The 20,240-nt window shown below is 31.5% G+C and overlaps 2 protein-coding genes across 2 annotated transcripts; both read right to left on the bottom strand.

Annotated features, from left to right (window-relative positions):
• Positions 1 to 2,788: 2,788 nt before the first annotated feature.
• On the bottom strand, positions 2,789 to 7,469 carry LOC134720620 (low-density lipoprotein receptor-related protein 3-like). The gene is made up of 4 exons (XM_063582978.1): positions 7,333 to 7,469; positions 5,768 to 6,013; positions 5,031 to 5,159; positions 2,789 to 3,439 (listed from the first exon to the last, which is right to left on the bottom strand). The coding sequence occupies exons 1-4, from the start codon at positions 7,454 to 7,456 to the stop codon at positions 3,198 to 3,200; spliced, it is 741 nt and encodes a 246-aa protein (XP_063439048.1). The 5' UTR covers positions 7,457 to 7,469; the 3' UTR covers positions 2,789 to 3,197.
• Positions 7,470 to 13,203: 5,734 nt separating this feature from the next.
• LOC134720619 (uncharacterized) lies at positions 13,204 to 17,593 on the bottom strand. Its single transcript, XM_063582977.1, has 4 exons — positions 17,430 to 17,593; positions 16,205 to 16,468; positions 14,972 to 15,106; positions 13,204 to 13,985 (listed from the first exon to the last, which is right to left on the bottom strand). Exons 1-4 carry the CDS (start codon positions 17,494 to 17,496, stop codon positions 13,744 to 13,746), a joined length of 708 nt encoding a protein of 235 aa, XP_063439047.1. The 5' UTR covers positions 17,497 to 17,593; the 3' UTR covers positions 13,204 to 13,743.
• Positions 17,594 to 20,240: the final 2,647 nt, after the last annotated feature.

Here is a 20,240-nt window from a genome sequence, read left to right as displayed (position 1 = left end):
AAGAAAAACAGAGCCAATACAGGAAAAAGCAGGAAAAAAACCGTATTGGCCCTGAATGGATAACAGTTTTTAGTTTTCTTATAGACATTTAATAAAAGTGTTATGAACTGGCTGTTTCTGTATTGGCACTGGTATAGATTCAAGGTTTGCTGTATTGGCCTCGAGGCCGTAAGGGTCGAGGGCCAATACAGCTAACCGCCAATACCGATAAAACATTGTCCCTTTTGTAGTACATTAATTTGAGTGGAGAGTTTCCCGTGTAAAACTGAAATATCGAAATCAAGGAATGAAAACAGTTATAACCGTTCATATTTGATTTATTTAAAGTAAGTTCTAATGAGTTGTTTATACCAGCTGATCTCCTCTTTACTCTCATGTTTGCTTGTATCTTTTGAACTCATTTTGTTTGTCTGTTTATATAAGATTGATTCATGTTTTATTCGCTTGTTTGTTTGTTTGTTCCAGCTAATAAATTTATTAATAATTATAATATGTATTATGATTGCCAATGAGACAACTCTCCACTAGAAACTATAGCTTTATCTGTATAGTAAAATAACTGATTGCAGTATAAACATAAATACGTACATAAATACAATACATGGATTGGAAAACAAGTGACAAGTCACTTATACAAATTCCTCTCCCTAATGGGGTGGGTTTAAACATTGTTTGATAGCGCAAAACCCTTAGCCTAACCTGGGACAGTGGAATAACAGCAGAATATGCTATAAAATTAGTTGAAAAGGTTTAAACTCATGAAATCGATAAAAAGCACGAAAACAATTATAAAACAAAAAGACACAAAGTACATATTTGGGTACTCGATCATAAAAAAGATCATGTTCCTAAAACTAAAATATTAATCAATTCACATCAAACATCCAATCAATTAAGTTTTAACACGTCATTAACAGTCAGAGAATACCAAGACCTTGTACAATGCCAAAATATAGGTAGTGTAGGACCGTCAATGCACATATATGTATAACAATACTATTTCATTTTGTTTCAATTGAATGATAACAAAATCAATATTTTTACCGATAAAAACAAAATTCAAAAAACCAATTGCACTTTTGAATTGGTTACCTTTTTTAAACAGTTTATTTTGATGATCGTCTAAATTTACGGGCACAGTACACAACATCACCGTAAAAATAAGGATGTTTTATTCCGTTTGCAATAAATTTTCTACAGGTACTTCCAAACTTTCAAACTTTAATCTTTGTCTCTATGGAAGAATAAAGTGAAGGTTATAAATAATGTCCGTTTTGCTATGATTTTTTTTGTTGAGTTTCCACATGTAACTGAAATATAGAAATATAGGAAAGGATAGTAATCGTTGTTTGTATTTGAACTCTATTTACTCTTATGTTTGCTTGTACAGCCTGGACTAATATTTACCGTGTTTGTCTCTTTGTATTAGATGGACTAATTTTAACTGCGTTTGTATGTTTGAATTAGATGAAATAATGTTTCATTCGATGTTTTTTTTACCAGCTATAATAAAAAAAAATCTGTCAACTGAACCATGCTGAAGCTAGCGAGGTGTTCAATGAAATCGGTATGACCAAATTTATAGTTCCGATTTAGATTGTGGACCAGAATTTAATAATGTCACTTTACATATAGGTGGCACGGTAGTATTTGCTTTCCAGAATTTAGGTTGCTCTTTTGTGTACCCTACTTAGGTAAATGTATCTAAACAGTGTGATTGGACAAAAAGTACAGTATCAACTGAACATACTTTCCCAAACTGAGGGATGAATCAGGTGTAGAAAAATATGAAATAATTTTACATACAGATGAAAATGAATTTTTGAGAATTTTTTTAAATTTTGTATTCACTGCACCATAAAAGACCTAAAAGTACTAGTGGCCTTAGATTTTTAAAAATAGCAAAAAAAGTAAACGGTCATGATACATATTCAAATTCATTTCTGAATAGTAAAATGAAAGTACTTCAGTTAACTGTGAATGTAGAATTTTTTGCAGTGTTAGAAAATGGTGAAAATTCTAAAAAGGCTATCATTATCCCCTATGGGCCAGGAAATACTACCGTGCCACCTATAAAATCGTCTAGTGTTTTATAATACTTAAAAAACGTCACTGCGTATAAATCTATTTGATGAGTTAATTTACTATTTAGAAGTTACGAAGGTGTTAAAATAATAACTGCTTATCAACATATACTAAATATGTATATTAAGAATTCATTTGGCAAATAACACAGTATTATCATTTGTATCTCTCAACTACTTGTTTTTCTATGCCCTCGTGGCTATTCCATGTAATGCTTAATACTCATGTAGTTGTATCCCATAAATGCAAAAAGTAAAAACACAAAAATACTGAACTAACTCCGAGGAAAATTCAAACAGGAAAGTCCAAAATCAAAAGGCAAAATCAAAAGTCCAAACACACCAAACGAATGGATAACAACTGTCATATTCCTGTCTTGGTACAGGCATATTCTTATGTAGAAAATGGTGGATTGAACCTGGTTTTATAGCTAGCTAAACCTCTCACTTGTATGACAGTCAAAAAATCGTAACTTGACGTGAACTCGATATTACTTTTTCAACTTTTTCAAGTTCGAATTCATATTTAAGTACCCAGTGGTATCATCAGCTCCGTACTCAGGGCTTGATACTTACACCGTCCATGTTTGTGACGTAGATGAATATGCAATATTTAGAGGTAATTTTTTCACCTACACTGTTCATGAATTCTTTAAAAAAAAACCTTCTTGAAAGGTCTCAAATTATGAATGAAAGTACGCAAAAAGATGGGGAAAACTTTATTCAAAAGAGACATGTAAGTATATAAAATAAACATTAAATATAATGATATTCGAAAATGTTAGTACATTGTATGGAATTCAATGAAGTTTACAGTCATTTGTCTCTCTCAATCTGGAATCCTATGTATCTACACAAAATAAAGTATTCTTTATAAAAACCTGTCATATTCCTATTTATATGGAATTAAGGTTTAAAAGAAGACTTTTAAAACTCATGATTTATTTAAATGATTATTACAATACACTCTTGGGACAAAAAAAAAGTTGGAAGGAGTAGAATATTTTCAAAAGAGGTAAATCGAGCTTCTTTCTTTCGATATTTTTAAAAAGTGGTCTTCAGAACGAATGGATTCATCGAGTACACCAAATTTGCTCAATTTTCTTCCAAAAACTATATTTGTCGATACCTCCTTCTATGATGTGGACGGCATACCACGCATATGATCACAGTTGTGAGGCACGCAATCCCCAACAAAGCACCAATAACTATGGCAATGATAACACCAACAGCTAGTGATAAGACGCATGTTAATTCGTCGATTCCATTTCCGCAGTTGTTGTATCCATTGCATGCTAATTTTCCAGGAATACAAAAACCATTTCGACAGTTCAATTCGTTATGATGACATTCTCCTACAGAAAAAAATAGGCATTATTTCAATATAAGAAATGCAGATTTACTGCAGTAAATTAATGTTTCCGACATATCAGATAAAGTTTTTTGTTTAGGTGTTAGTATTTGACACAACTATCAACATCCTTTGCAATAAAGGTGGCCTTTTTTGTATATATGATGAATGGAACTGATAGAACAATCAACCTTCTACATGAAAACGTTGAAAATATGCACATGTAAATAAGGATCATAGTCGAACAAAATTAATTTTGTGATAGATTCGAACAGACAACGTTACAGATAATTCAATATAGAGGACAATACTGCCTAGACCATTTAGTCATCTAGACCCCAAAGTATCAAGTTATGTTACAACCAATATATATTGCGCTGTCACATTTGCGTCTATTTTAACAAAATCATACAATAAAAAAATATCAAAAGTATTACCGAAAAGTTCCGGTAAAAAGTCTGATTCGGTAGGGCACAATTCATGAAAGGGTAGGGGGTTGTAGTTACGACGTAAGAAACATATCATATATCATTTGTGAAACGATAATTCCTTAACGGTGAACAAAACAAAATTACGAAGGGATGACTTCAACTTGATCATTTGTAACTCTTGGTTTAATAACTTCCTTGTGAGCAGCAACCCTCTATCAAGAAAGTCACGATAGGAAATACAAGCAATATAATATGCACGGTTTTGCTAGGTTGGATGACCAGGATTGTAGGTGGGATATCTTGACCAATAAAGGACAAATATTTTACCTCGCATCAGGCATCGGACCTCGCAGAGAATTGTTGCAAGGGTTCTAAACTTGCAGAGAGCATAGAATTTATCATTCACGAAACTACATATATAAAGGGAACCTTTAATTACCAAATGACCTAAAACAAATACTTATAAAGGCAAACATTTTTTCATTTAATTATAAGTGTATGACTGCTGTTAATCTGTGTCAGAAGAAAGAGGTCCAAAAAACTTGATGGGGCTTTTTTGATAGATTCTTTTTATTTTTTTAATTGAATAAAAACTCCATCTAGTGTTTTAAGTGCCAGTCTGCCTAAGAATCAGGCAGTGGTGAAAACATGACCAAAAAACCCCACCAATTTGACATTCATTTCAGTTCATAAAATGTAGTTATGCACATAAATAACATTTATTTCTGTTTTCTGTTCTGGTAATAGAAGATACAATTTGGTTGAAATGCACTTGACATTAACGAATAAGGGGAGATAACTCTGTAATTTGCTATAATTTGCTATCATTCTAACCAATTTTCTAACCGAGTTATTTGATATTACCAGATGCACACAAACGAAAGACCAATTATTTTTAACTCAGGACGATGGTTAGTATTAAATAGCATGATTAGCTCGGTGGGTTTTTTCTGATCATGTTTTGATTTTTACCTAAATTGCCTGATTCTTACAAAGACTGACACTTAAATTTCAAACAATAAAATGGAGTAAAAGAATTAATTAAATTAAACATAATAATCATTTCCCGTTTACCTTACTACTATTTTTGGTTTCGGTTTCGGTATCAGCTTATGATGAACATGTCTATTACTAGCAGTTTAAAGCAAACAAAAGTGAACAAACCTTTGCGAGCTGACGTTACCAGTAGAGAAAGCAAAGCTGTTCCTTTATTATCATGGACGGTAAACGTCATATTCTGTTGCGTCGAGTTGTACAAATCTATTTTGATAGAGCCACATAACCCGTTCTGACCTATAATTGATTATTAGCACTGTTACAACAATGGTTAGACTTTTTTGTGCAACTTTAAAATTTGGAAAAAAGTTCTGTTTATGGAAGAGCTGAATATAGTAATAAAACTTAACAAATAATGATTAGAAAAACCCCGAAAACATGGATTTTTACCTTTGATCTGCATGCCGAATTCAAATATTCAAAATAAGGACGAAGTTATATCAATAAATAAATCAACATGGTTATACTAACTTGAAATTCTTTGATAAATTTTAAATACCATAGGAATAAGAATAAGATGAAAAACCACTGAAAGTGACTATGTAATATAAATATTTACTTATATAAATTCAATGATTTCAATTGGGTTTACTACGACAGCAGTGAAATCACTTGTTGACATTCCGACTTATTCCATTACATAGCTATGCCGGTCGAGATATCACATCCTCATTTTGCCTTATTTTTTTCATAGAAATCCTAATATGACATATTATCGATATTTTGACTGATCTCATTTAAAAAAAAATAGTAATTTGATAATTTAATCAGAGCTTTAAATTTTATTTTCATCGGTACTTTGATTGAATTTGTTAATAATAATTAAGTCATAAAGTTATTGGTACCTGTCAGTGACTGTTTCTTGTTACTGCCATGTCCATCGTAAATATCCAAACCAGATTGTGTGCATTTTTTTGAACCATCAATTTTAAATTTGTTCAAATTTACCAAAACACGTGACGGAGATTTTTGATTGAAGACAAACACTGTGCATGGACTTTTTGATAAAGGGTGAGACTTGTCTATTACGAATAGAATATCTCCCTCGTCCGGTATTGGTATAGTTTGGTTGCAAGCTGATTTAAAGTATTCTGAAATAGATAAAAACAAATTACGGTAACTGAAAAATTATGTTTCTTGAAATGGGGAGTGCTAACTTTTTTTGTTTGTGCAGATATCTAGATTTTATTTATATTTTTTTGCAAATTTTTGTGTATTTTTTAAGCTGATATTCCAGTCGCAGTTATTTCATCGAAACGATATAGGTTTGAAAGACATTTTTTGTGGTACACCCGAATGTCAAATTAAAAAAAACACGATTTTATTGTTTGTGCACTTTCCCGTACATTTTGAATGTTAGAATACTTAATTTATTGCGGTTCAGTAAGAACTTATTTGTTCAAGTACGTCACTTGTATTTTTTTACCTCTTGTCTGCCTTATTCACAACAAACTGGAAGTTAGTTTTTTAAGTTGCTCATTTTGCAATTTGATTTCTTTACATGATACCCCATGTACATGGGATTAAAGTAAGACCTAACATACGTAATCAGCAAGCAGGGACAGTTTTTTTTGTTCTCGATGTAATACAAATATATGTCTCGTTCACACGTACATTGAAGCCGAAATGAATTCGCATCGAATTCGAATCGTATTCGCTAATCAGGTTCACACCATCTCTTTTTTTTTTTTTTATTAATTCGAGTCGAATTGAAATGGGCTGATTTGCATTATCGAATTGACATTAAATATTCTTATTCGTTGATGTGAATAAGTTGATTCGCTTTAATTCGAATAAAATTGTTGTGTAGACACTTTCTTTAATGTAATTCGAATCAAATTACAATTAGTTAACTGATAATGCGAAAAGTTAACGACGTTTGGACAGTAAAGCGCATTGCAAATCGTTTTAGAATTTACGTTCAGACTAAGAATGTTTCAAATGCGAATTACACTTCTAGTTAAGTAAATCAAATTAATCAATGCGAATTAAACATAAACAAATCAAAAGAGAGATATATCATATATCAGCCACTTGATAATTTTTGAATTTGTCGATTGTTAAAAATGAAATCCACTTTCCTTCTTATTGAAGGTGTTAGACCTTCATTTGCTTGATCTAACTGTATTCATAATAAAATTGATATTTTTAACATAATTTGTGACTAGTGCATAAATAAACTTTGCTTTTTTAATATAGTGTCTACTTGTATACACATTTTGTGTAGGTTATAAATTTTTGAAATGTGAAAGGTATAAATATCTATTTACTTTCAATTCACGAATATAAAAACACAATCAAAACTCATTTTTAATCAATGCTCTATATCAATACAAATGTAGATTTCGGCTATTGATATATCAAACAAGTAACATTTTAACGTCTAATAAGTATATGGACAAACACTTACTTGTTTGAATTGAATTAACATTTGCAACTAAAATCAGTGTAATAAATGTGTATAAAACAGCCATCTTATTTCTTCCCCATTGTGCATAATACGGAAGTTCTAATACGGAAACATTGAGAATCATGTGATAACATTAGGTCATATGAGTGACTTTTGAAGTGTGATAAATTGATAATATACCAGCTAGCACTTCCCTATAAAAAAAAGGTTGGTGTTGATATTCTTTTTTTACCTGAACTTTTTTTTAATAATGATAAACCACTCACTTTTGATACACTATCAAATTTAAATAGTCTATGGACAAGAACTTCTAAAAAAGAAGGACGAAAGATACCAGAGGTACAGTCAAACTCCTAAATCGAAAATAAACTGACAACGCCATAGCTAAAAATGAAAAAGACAAACAGTCAAACAATAGTACACACGATACAACATAGAAAATAGTCTAATTCGGTAGGGCACATTTATGAAAGGGAAATAGATTGTAGTTACGACGTAAGGAACATATCCGATATCATTTGTGAAACGGTTGTTCCATAAAGGTCAACCAACTCTTGATGGCGTCCGTGAAATTTATGAAGAGATGATTTCAACTCCATCATTTGGAACTCTTGATTTAATAGCTGCCTTGTGAGCAACAACCCTCTATCAACAAAATCATGATAGGAAATGCAAGCACGGGGTGTCGTTTCAATTTGGAGATAGATACACCGTATGCAGGTGCTGCTGGAAATTTTCTACTTAGAAATGGAAAGTTCACAATTGGTAAGCTGAAATCATCTTAAAATTTTATTTTCAATCGACCCTCATTGTTAATTTAAAGATGTAAGTCAAGATATGAGTCCGACTTAACAGTCATCTCTAGTTCAATGCGATAGATGCGTTCGACAAAATATAATTTGATATAATTATAATTATGAAAGGATTCACTAGTAGTTATCTTATAAAATTAACATCAATGTTTATGGTAACAGGTACGTAAATGGCTTTTCCAGCGATTTTAAAAAGAAGTTGTATACACGTAGAACTTTTAAAAAGATAAAGAAAAATCGAAAAAATTAATTTGGTATAATAAATGTTTTAAAGGTTTTACGATGTGTAACACACAAATAAACACAATAGTCAAAAAATCAACACAAGGGTACAGCAGTCAAAATTGTGTTATGATCCACATCACCGAAGACCAAGCATATTATCAAAATAAAGACGGTATACACACATTTACCATAGTACAATAACACAATGACAGATTACATAGTACATACCCACGTCATATATGTATCAATGAAACATCATAAGGCATAACGACAAAGCACACTAGCTTACACATCTGAGGGTATCACATTAACTCAGAAACCTGACTGGGGAGTGCGTCACCAAGTTAAGTGTATCTTACTATGCATATATCAGCTATCCATCGTTCATTATTCGACATTCAAATATTACAATTTAAACTGAGAACAAACACGACGCCAATACCGACATATTGCATCGGTCAACTTTTTTATTTTGATGACTGTAAAACGTATTTATTGTTGATTTTATTTATTCTACGACATAATGAGGTGTTGGTTTTTTTTTTGCGATATTTTCCAAATTCCATATCCCTGCGTTCCTGGTATTTCGTGATGTGTTTTGCTTAATATTAAGTTCTCTGTACACTGTTTTCTTTGCCATTTTATTTTATTTTTGTGTCATTGTCTTTTGGTCACAAAATCAGCTGTTAAACTCCGATTTTGGTATAAGTCTTTATAGGGCATAACAGTCTGCCTGATTGCAAAAAAAGTTACATGAAACTTATATAAAAAAGAAGATGGCATTTCTTCACAAAACCTTTGCACGTCTGGAAATAACGTGTGCCAGATTAAATCATTTCGTGCCATAATGAAGCCTCATTCCGAATAATTATGCAGAAATATTAGACTGGATATATATAGCATATAAAAATAAGAAGTTGAAGCAAAATAACGAATGAGGAAACACTCCATCAGAGACAAATTGACATAGACCTATATGTCATCGTACGGCTTTTAAAATAAGGAAAATCCAACCGCAATGTCCGCTACAAAAAGCTATACAAATATGATATTCAAAAACAAACGACAATCACTGAATTACATGCCCATAACTTAGGACACACACTAAGAATGTTGCGTGATTAATTATCTCAACGGACGCCCAACCCTCCCATAACCTTCGAAAAGGGATGGAACAGAACTTTATATAAATTCACTATAAAAAAAATGAAAAGAGTTAAGATAAAGGCAACATGCAGTAGTATAGCGGTGTTAAAAAGTCATTATTCGATTGAGAAAAAACAAATTCGTGCTACCAACTAAAACTATAACTCGTCTGATCGATACAAAGTAGAAAAAGAAGTAAAGAAAATGCAGACTGGACGTGGCAGGTTATACATGCGTTCATTCAACAACAACAAAATCAACTATATACAGATCTTAGTACTCATAATTACTAAAAGCTAGTTCAGTGCCAAAACAACTAATAAAAAGTCGTCTATCTGAGACTACAACATGAATGTTCCAATATTTTCCTTGTTTAAGAACCCTCTTAATGGTGAATTTCTATATTTGTATGCACTTTTTGAGGTTTAGGCATGCTTATATAAGTAAATGAATTAGTAAATGCATTATTAGTATACCGCTATTCAATAGCCGTAAATCTATATAACTGTAAAAATCCGGGTCTTGGAGCTAGTGATATAAACATCACTTGGTCAAGTCACAGCTATCTTATATCAGTGTGAATGTATAAAACAGTGAAGTACATTTCCCCTCCTTTTGTACGAATCTGGCGCAAAAATATATAATCCTTGTAGTTAATCAAAAACGTTTTGATTGATTGCACTGCTGTTTTATAATTCCTACATGAGGGTATTACCAGCCAGAAGGCAGGAAATGCTTTGTTTTGCCTGTTTAACTTTTTTGACTCGAGCATTACTGATGAATCTTTTGTCTTACATAATGTCATTCCTGGTATATATGGGGAGTTAATATGTGTGGGTCTCTTCTGTATGCGAAAATGATTAATCATTTTCTGTGACATAACTTCATAACAAACAGTTTAAGTACAGTTATTCTCAACATTTGAGCAATCTCCCTTTAACCTTTGATAACATTTTGATCTATACTGAGCCAAAAAAGTTTAGCAACACTTTTTTTCATAAATTATATTTGGTTGTTTTTGGAAAAAAATATTTAACCATCATTGATATTATCCTTAGTTTTACCTGTAACTTAAGTCAGTCGTTCTTTTTTCCTGCTGATTGATTTCGCGCCATTTCTGCTTGGCACGTGTAAATGATGTTTTACCTTCTGTACCTATACTATTTAAACGATATTAAAATTTTCTTTTTCACTAACGTTCAGAAACACACCATTGGTAAGAAATACACAAACACCTTTGAAAAAATTGCATGCATGGGTCGTCAACCAGGCCTCCCCGAAAATGACAGTCAGAAAGGTCTTGAAATAGTTGATGCCGGAATGAGGGTTGCTGACATCATGGCTCGATTTAATGTGCACAAGGCAACAGTTTAGAGACTAACTTACAGATATCGACAAATTACAACTGCACAGGATAGGTCGATATCTCGTAGACAAAAAAAAAACAATCGTCAAGTGAGGAGCGCTCCCTTCGCTTAACGTCAACACGTGACAAGTTTTTTTCCGGCAAAAAAGTAGTGCATTGCCTAAGGGAAGCTGCTGGTGTGCCTGCCAATCCTTCATTGGTGCTCTTAGGGCATGGCTGAGAAATTCAATTTGAGAAACACTTTACTCATTTACGCATTTTGACCCTCCCGCGCTCCATACAAAGAAAATCCTAATTAATGTAAGTGATAAACATTCATGTTGCTTCTGACAAATCATAATTTCATTTTTTTATTATTAAAATTATAAGTTGTTATGATTTGGTAATAAAATAAAATTCCACATTTTTGTTGCTAAACTTTTTTGGCTCAGTATATTTATCTATCGTTAATATTTGTTCAGGTACAAAAAAAGAACTCTTTCCATTTCCATAAATCATAATGTTCTTTCATTGTCACCAGTCTAGTTCATAACGAAATATAAAAACATGACACTTCATATTATTTGCTTCAGTTTGGTGGAATAACATAATGGAAAAAACGTGATAGCAATATCCGACGAAAATTTTTCAATTTTTGCGGTCGTATAAAAAGGAAAATCACAAAAATATTGAACTCCGATGAAAGTTCGAAAGGAAAGCTCCTAATCAAATGGCAAAATCAAAAGCTCAAACATATCAAACGAATGGACAACAACTGTCACATGTTCTGTTTACTGTTATGTGCACCACATTTATTTATGTTATGGTCAATCCATCAACAATATATTTCTGATTGATTCGCATTTTATGGATTATAGAAATTGCTTATATCTATTCCAACTAATCTTTAACTTTCTAAATTTGGTCCTGGTATCTATGATGAGTTTATTTACAACCACTGGGTCAATGCTACTGCTGGTGGAGATTTATTTCTCCGAGGGTATCACAGGCCCAGTAGTCAGCACTTTTTGTCTTTTTTAAGTCTTTTATACCTCAAGCTTAGATTGCCTTAGCTGTATTTGGCAAAACTTTTGGAAATTTTGGTCCTCAATGCTCTTCGACTTCGTACTTAATTTGGTCTTTTAAAACGTTTTTCGATTTGAGCGTCACTGATGAGTCTTTTGTAGACGAAACACGCGTCTGACGTGTATTCTGAATTTGGTCCTGGTATCTATGATGAGTTTATTTTCAATATAGTTAGATTTTCATAGTCCCTTGATTCTTGTTCGGTTGACAGGATCATTTAGCGTTTATGTACATATATTTATGTCTTGTCCTTTTGTATATTTCATTAGAATTTGTTTTCCTCTCTATTTTATAATTATATTTTTTTTGAAAATTGAAGTTTTGATTGATCTGATATGTCTTATACTATCCAAGGTAAACCTGGTTGAAGGCAATATTCACAAATCACAGTGTCAAGGATAATATTATAAATCTAATTATCAAGTCCACGCAAGAGTTTTCATAACGAATTTAAAGGTATGCGCCATATGTTGATTTGTATATATATATAAAAAAAATGTCTTTGCGAAAATATGCGGTTTAAAAAAAAACAGATTATTACTTAGGTATTGACTTAGAGCTAGGTTACAGTTCGTTCTTATTTTGTGAATATACATCATTGTCCAAGGTTAGGAGAAGGTTGTATGCCAAGAAACATGCTTAAACACGCACACTTATGTTTGCGCTTGTCCTACGTATGGAGTTAGTCATTCAGCGGTTGTCTTTTTTTGCAATATATTTTTTTTTTTTTTTATGTTTCATTTTGTTTTGGTAAGTGCATAAGACTGTTACTTTTCTCGTAGGAATTGTTTTATCTTTTTAATTTTGCCTCCTTAAACAGTTTTCTATGTGGTTTGGGTTTTGCTAGTGATGAAGGTCGTATGGTGATCTGTAGTTGACTCCTTTCTACTTCATTTGGTAAGTTGTGGAGACTTGACACATTGACAATTATAAGTATCTTTCCAATTTTATTTTTATCAACATAAGCGAAACATGTCTGAACTTTTTTTAAAACAATATTTGGTGTAAACAGCAATCAAACGTCACTCTATACATACAAAATTAAGAGAGAAAAATAGATTTTTAAGTCTCATGTGTTTTAAAAAAAAAAGATTCATTTGTATGTTTGTGTGTTTAATGTGGCGCTCATTCCGCTGAACTGAAATATTGCCAGCTGAAGAAACGTGACGCCAATGCTTTTATAATGTGAGAAACAATGTTGAGTTAAAAGATTTTAATACAAAAATAAACAATAAATATTACAATAACATTATATCTAATGATACACATTTTCCAGATCTATATATACAATAAAATAACGCTTATTTTTAAGTCCGATATAGCGTGGGTTCTAAAGGCAGTACAAATCACACAAATCGGTATGAAACAACCTCTTCATATAGGACAGGGGTGGCAGGCGCAGTGATCTTAACATGAATTTTTCAGAAACAGACATGCAGCTTAAATTTTTAACAATCCCAAATCATATCTTTAGTCATCTGAAATCACGACCAATAAATATTCTTCTTATCATAACCATATACTTTGATTTGGTGTAAATGGATAATGGAGCAAGTATGCATATATATAGTTGAAAAATGAAAACTTATGACCAATTGACATTTTGTCGAGGCGAAATTACAACCTATAGAAAGCTAACAATTCAAAAAGAAACCTACCCCGGTATTTCAGCGTCAAATATGTGCATGCCTTCATATAGTTAGAAAAATCCCAACCCTCAAACCTCAGATATATTATGCTTTCAGTTGTAGGACAATAGTATGAGTTCATCAACCACTTATTTTCTAGTACATATTTTTATATCCTTGTATATATGTTCCTACGTCGTGGACGGCAAACCAAGCACATAATTGCTGTGACGATACAAATGATAGCCAAAATTGAGCCAATTATAATGACGACGATTATTCCGGCAGCTAGTGCCACGACGCATGCCAGTTCGTCGATATCATTTCCACAGTTGTTGTAACCATTACATTCTAGATGTTGTCCGATACAAAAACCATTTCCACAACCGAACTCAATCTTTTGGCAAATACCTAGGAAAAGTAAAAGATTAAGAAATTGACAACGGACATCTATATTCAATTGCAATTAAAATCAGCATCTAGGAAGCTTTATCAAAATACAGTTTAAATATGTTTTCTTACAATAAAATTAACGGTACCAATTTTCTTGCACCAGATGCGCATTTCGACAATACATGTCTCTTCAGTGCTGCTCGTGGCCAAAATATTTGAAATCCAAATCTTATATAAAAGATGAAGAGGTATAATCCAAAAGGTCCAAAAAGTATAGCCAAATCCTTGAAAGAATTAGAGCTTTGCATGAGGGAGATACATTCCTTAATTTATAATAATTTCTAATATTTTGTAACAGCAAATTTTAATAACACAAAAAATCCGTATTTTCATGCCAGGACCGAAGTACTGGCTACTGGGCTGGTGATACCCTCGGGGACAAAGTGACCTTATATACCAGACATTTTGAACGCTAAACGAACGTTTTGTCCACAAAAGACTCTATAGTGACGCTTGAATAAGAAACGTTTTAGGATTGTTAGCGTATTGCTGGTATACCTTGTATGTGTTGGTTTCAATCTTATATATAATAATGGTCTGTGGAACCTGCTGACCAATCATTGTTGTAGTAACTTCTTACGCTCCCTGGTCAACCAAATGGTTTTACAAAACATGTTACTTTATAATCAGATATCAAAAGTGTGGTAGATGTAAACGAAAATTTTGAGAAAAGTTGTGTTAAGTAAATGTTTAATTATTTGCCACTGCAGTGTTTTTTTTCTTATAATTGATGTGTTTCTCTTGATTTTAGTTTGTAACTCAGATTTGTTTTCTCAAAATCAATGTGTGAACAGTAGTATTCTTATGTTGCCTTTATGTTGTTCCATATAAACTTAAAGTCTAATATAAAAATAGACACATTGCAATGGAAAAAATAAAACACTAAATAATAAGAAAATGTTTTACGATTTGCAAGTCTTTCAAATACATCTAAAGGTTCATACCTGTATGCGCTGCTGTTAACACGACTTTAAAATTGGATGTTTGGTTTACATCTCTAAAACTGAATGTCATGTATTGCTGTGTAGAATTATAATATACATCAAGACTCTCCCTATCACCACAAACACCATTTGGACCTATATAGGTAACAAATATGATACTGGTATAGCATTCGTAAATAAGTAAAATAAATTAGAAGTTTTATCCGGTACATATATATATATATATAAAGTTACAATTAGCATGAAATATGGACCGGTTTATGTTAATACATTTGTACATATTGAAAATTCTAAACTTTATATCGTTCATATGCCTGTTCATATCATCATTTATAGATATCGTCTATTCATTATATGGTATTAAGGAGGCTCGAGGGTATAAAAATTTCAAAAAAAATTAAACATTTGTTTTTGATTACAAATTTTATTTATTACCTTTTGTAGTTGTTACTTTATCATATGGTACAAAAACATTCAAAACAATTAATTGGTGTTGGCCCCAGATGACTTTTTTTGGTAAACATCATTGAAAAAGTTCCAAATTATCTCCCTTTGGTGGAAAAATGCCATTTTTTGGCTTTAAAATTGAAATATCTCTTTTAACTCATCGGTGACCTATATTTTTGGATATAATTTCGATATATGCTGTACTTAAACTAAATTATTGTAAAATTTGAGCGATTTCTGTAATAAATTTCTTTTTTTATTTCGATATTACCTTTATTTCTCCTATTAGTTCAACAGAATAAAACCCACTTTTATGCTTCTTTCGAAGCAGATTGTGAGCGCAAATGAACGGTGACCCAATTTTTTTATTTTATTTTTCTATTAACTATAAGATAAAGTTTATTTATAGAAAAATATAGAGAAATCCTATATAAATGATTTAGACCCGCGAACCCCCTTAAAATCGTCTTTGATTTTTTCCCTACTCAGTTGATGACATAAACAGTCTTTCTTTTATTTGTATATGAATCATAAATACATAGTTAAGTTTTTAAAAATTATGCCTTAACCTTATCTGGAACTTATCATTCTTTTATCAGTCGGTTTGATTAAATAATTCTATTAGATTGGCTGCAGTATAGTTTAAGAGACTGTACTAAGACCATTTCATAGTAATTTTTGCTATGGACAAGAATGTATATAAAATATCGAAAAACATAAAATCTAAACTGTATTCCAGTAATATCATTTATGTATAAACACAGTTATCTATGGAATGAGTCTAACCTGTAAGAGCCTTATTTCCACTTGTTCCACGTTCATCAAAAATGTCCAAACGGGAATTGACACAATTTTTACTTTTATCTGTAGAAAAACTTTCAAAATATGCCAATACTCTCCCGGGATACTTCGTCATGGGATTGTAAATAGACACAACACATGTCTTATTAGGCAGCAGAGGATCTGATGAGGACTGGGATAGTAATATGTCTCCATCTGTAGGTATTGTTAACAGCTGTGACGGACCATTGCATACAGATTTCAAGTCGTCTGAAAGATAAACAAAATACTCATAGATAAAGAATAAGATTATATTTACACATTTGTCATAAAAGCGCTAGGTTTGGCTAGCAACAAAACCAAATTCAATCCACCATTTTTTTTTCTTTAAATGTTCTGTACCAAATAAGAAAATGGAAGCTGTTATCTTATAGTTTGTTTCTGATTGTATTACATTATCGTTTGTTTTTTGTGGTACTTTATTGATTTGTTGTTTCGTTGTTTTCCTCTTGTTGTTGATGTGTTTCCCTCAGTTTTAGTTTGTAACCCGGATTTGGTTTCTTTCAATCGATTAATGACTTTCGAATAGCGGTAAACTACTGTTGCCTTTATTTACATATAAATTGCGATATCAGAAGATACAAAATAAAACCATCAAAGACAAATCTTAAATTTATGTAGATCATAGATACAGTCTAACATTATAAATATACATTTACATCATGTATACATATATTTTGCGAGAAGATACATACAGGACCAAAGACAAATCGTTAAGAGAAAAAAACATTGATAAAAGAAAACAAAAAACCAACCGATTCTAATTATGGTGTGATATTGTGTATAGTTTTTTTTTATTATATCAAAAATAGATATCCAATTTTTGAAAAACTGCAGTTTATAGAACCCAATAAGATTGTGAATTTGATGTTTGTTGTATGAGCGTTTTGTCCATAATTGAAGACAATTTGTTGAATTTGACATCTGTTTTGTGTTGACTGTAAAATAAGGGAATCTGTGTATTCGACCACAATTTTGAACGAAATATTAGATATATAGATGTCGACTTTGTTTCACTCATTTCTTCTACATACTTTCAACCCAACTGTTTTGTTTAAGTTTTCTACTTTCGCTTTGTAAAAATGGTATACATTAATATTTTATAGAGTATTTTTTCTTATTGACATAAAAAAAGACGTATATCTAACAAATACTTGTATATAATACTTACATTTTGCGATGGATGAAACTTCCACAACAAACAATAGTAAACTTATCACCGAGTAGAACTTCTCCATGTTTGCGTATTTTGTTGAATATATTGGACTTTGATCCAGGTTATTCAACCGTAAATAGTCATGTGAAAATGAGTCATCTACTGTAACCTAGACTGTGACAACTACTTCATATCTATATTCTACCCGACACTCAATCAATTAAAAAATCCTAAGTATGTGATCATTTGATTAACCTGATCAATGCAAACAGGCATTTAAAAAAAATGAATGAAATCAAATGTTGACGCTTTAAAAGTTTGACCTCATTGATATTTACATAACTTGTTCCAGCTATTTTTAGATTTACTACAACTTTTATATTAAGGTTAAAGGCCAAAAAGTAACTTTCATTTTTCTAGATTAATACAAACATTTAGTTGTTATATCCCTAATTGTAGACATGATCATTAGGTGATGTTAGAATGGATACTTTAACGAACTATGATATAAACTAGTTTTGTATAGTGAAATCTAATAATGTGTGTCTATAAAGTTAACAGTTAAATTAATCCTTTGGAAGAGTTTTGATTGATATTTTAGTTTTTATGTGTTTATTCAGAATTTGTATATTACATTGAACTAATTTTTCTTAACTGTCAGGATCGGTAATTTGGGTATTTTATTTCCTTTGGTTATTTGTCTTTATGCTTTAGTTTCGATCTGTTTTTTCCTTTTTTCCTATGTTGTCCTCTCGCACCTGTCCAAGGTTGATACATTTTTTTTATTCCTTTGGGTACAAAATGTGCTCCTCTTTTGGGATACTTTGTCTTTTATCCGTACTATGCATATTGCATGCAAAGTCTAGCATAATTCTTTGATTTCACTTTCTACGTTTTTAAAAGACGTGTCCTTTCATTGTATAGTCTAGTATGCAGTGAATGCGTTGATCGCATATATCCCCTGGGCAGCCTCAATATACGATATCATGATACTCTAATATCTGCTCTTACCTGATTTGTAAATTCGGAGTTCAGTATTTTGTACTTTTACTTTTTACAAGTAAAGAGGTAATTTTTAAGAATTTTGGTTAGTTGACTGTTATAAAAAATGAGTGATACACATTACCTCTATTCTATATTTGCCGTAGACACATAGGTCTTTCTTCCCTAGTGAATGCTTATAATCAGATTATTCTACCTGGAACGTGAAGGATTTAACTATTTGAGCAAGAACGGCTTACATTTGAAGCAACTGCAGTTCATTCTCTATTTTAAAGAAATCGTTACAGAAATTTTAATAAATAATTTCTAATAGCGATTATAACTTTTGAAAAATCTCCAAGAGGAGATAAAGTATATGACTAAACATTAAAGATATCGTAAAAAATTTACGTATAGTATATTCCTGCAAAAACATGAAAAGTTTGATGGATTCAAAAATAAGTAAAAGGAAGAAGGTTCAAACTCAATTAAAAATAGAAAGATTATTTTACATATAATTGACGTCAAGAAACATACTGTGAAAGTTCTACGAGTCGCCATTTACAGTAAATTTGAGGGCGTTGAATTAAATATCTGTTTTCGCGACATTCACACTAGGTGATTTGTGATCAGGTGTTGCCTTTAAAATAGAAGCAGATTTATTGACCAATCATTCAAACATTCATCAAAATAATCCCACTTACAACTTAAATAAGGAAATACAATTAGTGTTTTAAGAGTGTTTGCCAACAGCTGGAATAAGAACGAAAGATATCAAAAAGTAAGTTTTACATTTTACAATGTTCACAAAATAACAATATTTTATAAAAATGCTAAATTTTATCTCCGATTAAAAACATAAAAACATGTGATATTGGAGTATTTGAATTGCAATATCGAGATTTTTTTAATTTTACTTTTTTTAATATTCCTATATTTTCTCTCCAGTATTTGGAAAGTGGATAGGTTTGTGTGTGTTTGCTGAATTCCTATAATATACTGTTTTCAAAAGACTAATTATAAGAATTAAAAACAAATCTGACTTCAGAGTTTTTTAACTGGTAATTGCTTTATCACAAGATAATACCTGTCGTGAAAAACATAATAGTTCTCTAAGTTACCAGGCTTCTGATTTGATACGCCAGTTGATGTGTTTTGTTATTTGATTTTGCCATGTGATTATGTATTTTCCTAATTGATTTTGCTCTGAGTTCAGTATTTTTGTGATTTCTCATTTTTTTATACGCCAGATGCACGTTTCGTCTACATAAGACCCATCAGTGACGTTCAGATCAAAATAGTTGGAAACAAGTATAAAAATTGAAGAGTATTAGAACCAAAAATTTCAAAAAGTTATGCCAAATACGGCTAAGGTAATCTATGCCTGGGATAAGAAAATCCTTAGTATTTGGAATAATTAAATAAAGGCAACAGTAGTATACCGCTGTTCAAAACTCATAAATCCATGGAAAAAAAAACAAAATCGGGGCAACAAACCAAAACTGAGGGAAACGCATTAAATATAAGAGGAGAACAACGACACACAGAAACGGACCAAGCAACAGACAATACACCACGAGAATAACAAATATAACATCAAAACCAAATACATGAATATGGGATTAGACAAGTACCGTGCCACGTCTTATTTCAAAAATAAGAGAAAACAGAAACGAACAATATTATAACAATGGCCATCTTCCTGACTTGGTACAGGACACTTTTAAAGGGGAATAAAAGTGGTGGGTTGAACCTGGTTTTAAGGCATGCCAAACCTCGCACTTTAAAGGCACAGTTAAATATAACATTGAAATGAAAACAAAAAATTACAGGACTACAATACAA

The sequence above is a fragment of the Mytilus trossulus genome, chromosome 6 (genome assembly GCF_036588685.1).
Source record: "Mytilus trossulus isolate FHL-02 chromosome 6, PNRI_Mtr1.1.1.hap1, whole genome shotgun sequence".
Lineage (NCBI taxonomy): Eukaryota > Metazoa > Mollusca > Bivalvia > Mytilida > Mytilidae > Mytilus > Mytilus trossulus.
This window is presented reverse-complemented; position numbering and strand designations above follow the sequence as displayed.

What these genes read in the sequence shown, in the direction of transcription:
- LOC134720619 (XM_063582977.1), bottom strand. Translation starts at nt 17,496, where the DNA reads ATGGAGAAGTTCTACTCGGTGATAAGTTTACTATTGTTTGTTGTGGAA. An exon ending in AGTTTCATCCATCGCAAAAT is followed by an intron (nt 16,469 to 17,429) that starts GTAAGTATTATA and finishes TTTATCTTTCAG; the next exon opens with ACGACTTGAAATCTGTATGC. An exon ending in TGGAAATAAGGCTCTTACAG is followed by an intron (nt 15,107 to 16,204) that starts GTTAGACTCATT and finishes TTACCTATATAG; the next exon opens with GTCCAAATGGTGTTTGTGGT.
- LOC134720620 (XM_063582978.1), bottom strand. Translation starts at nt 7,456, where the DNA reads ATGATTCTCAATGTTTCCGTATTAGAACTTCCGTATTATGCACAATGG. An exon ending in TGTTAATTCAATTCAAACAA is followed by an intron (nt 6,014 to 7,332) that starts GTAAGTGTTTGT and finishes TATCTATTTCAG; the next exon opens with AATACTTTAAATCAGCTTGC. An exon ending in CAAGAAACAGTCACTGACAG is followed by an intron (nt 5,160 to 5,767) that starts GTACCAATAACT and finishes AATCAATTATAG; the next exon opens with GTCAGAACGGGTTATGTGGC.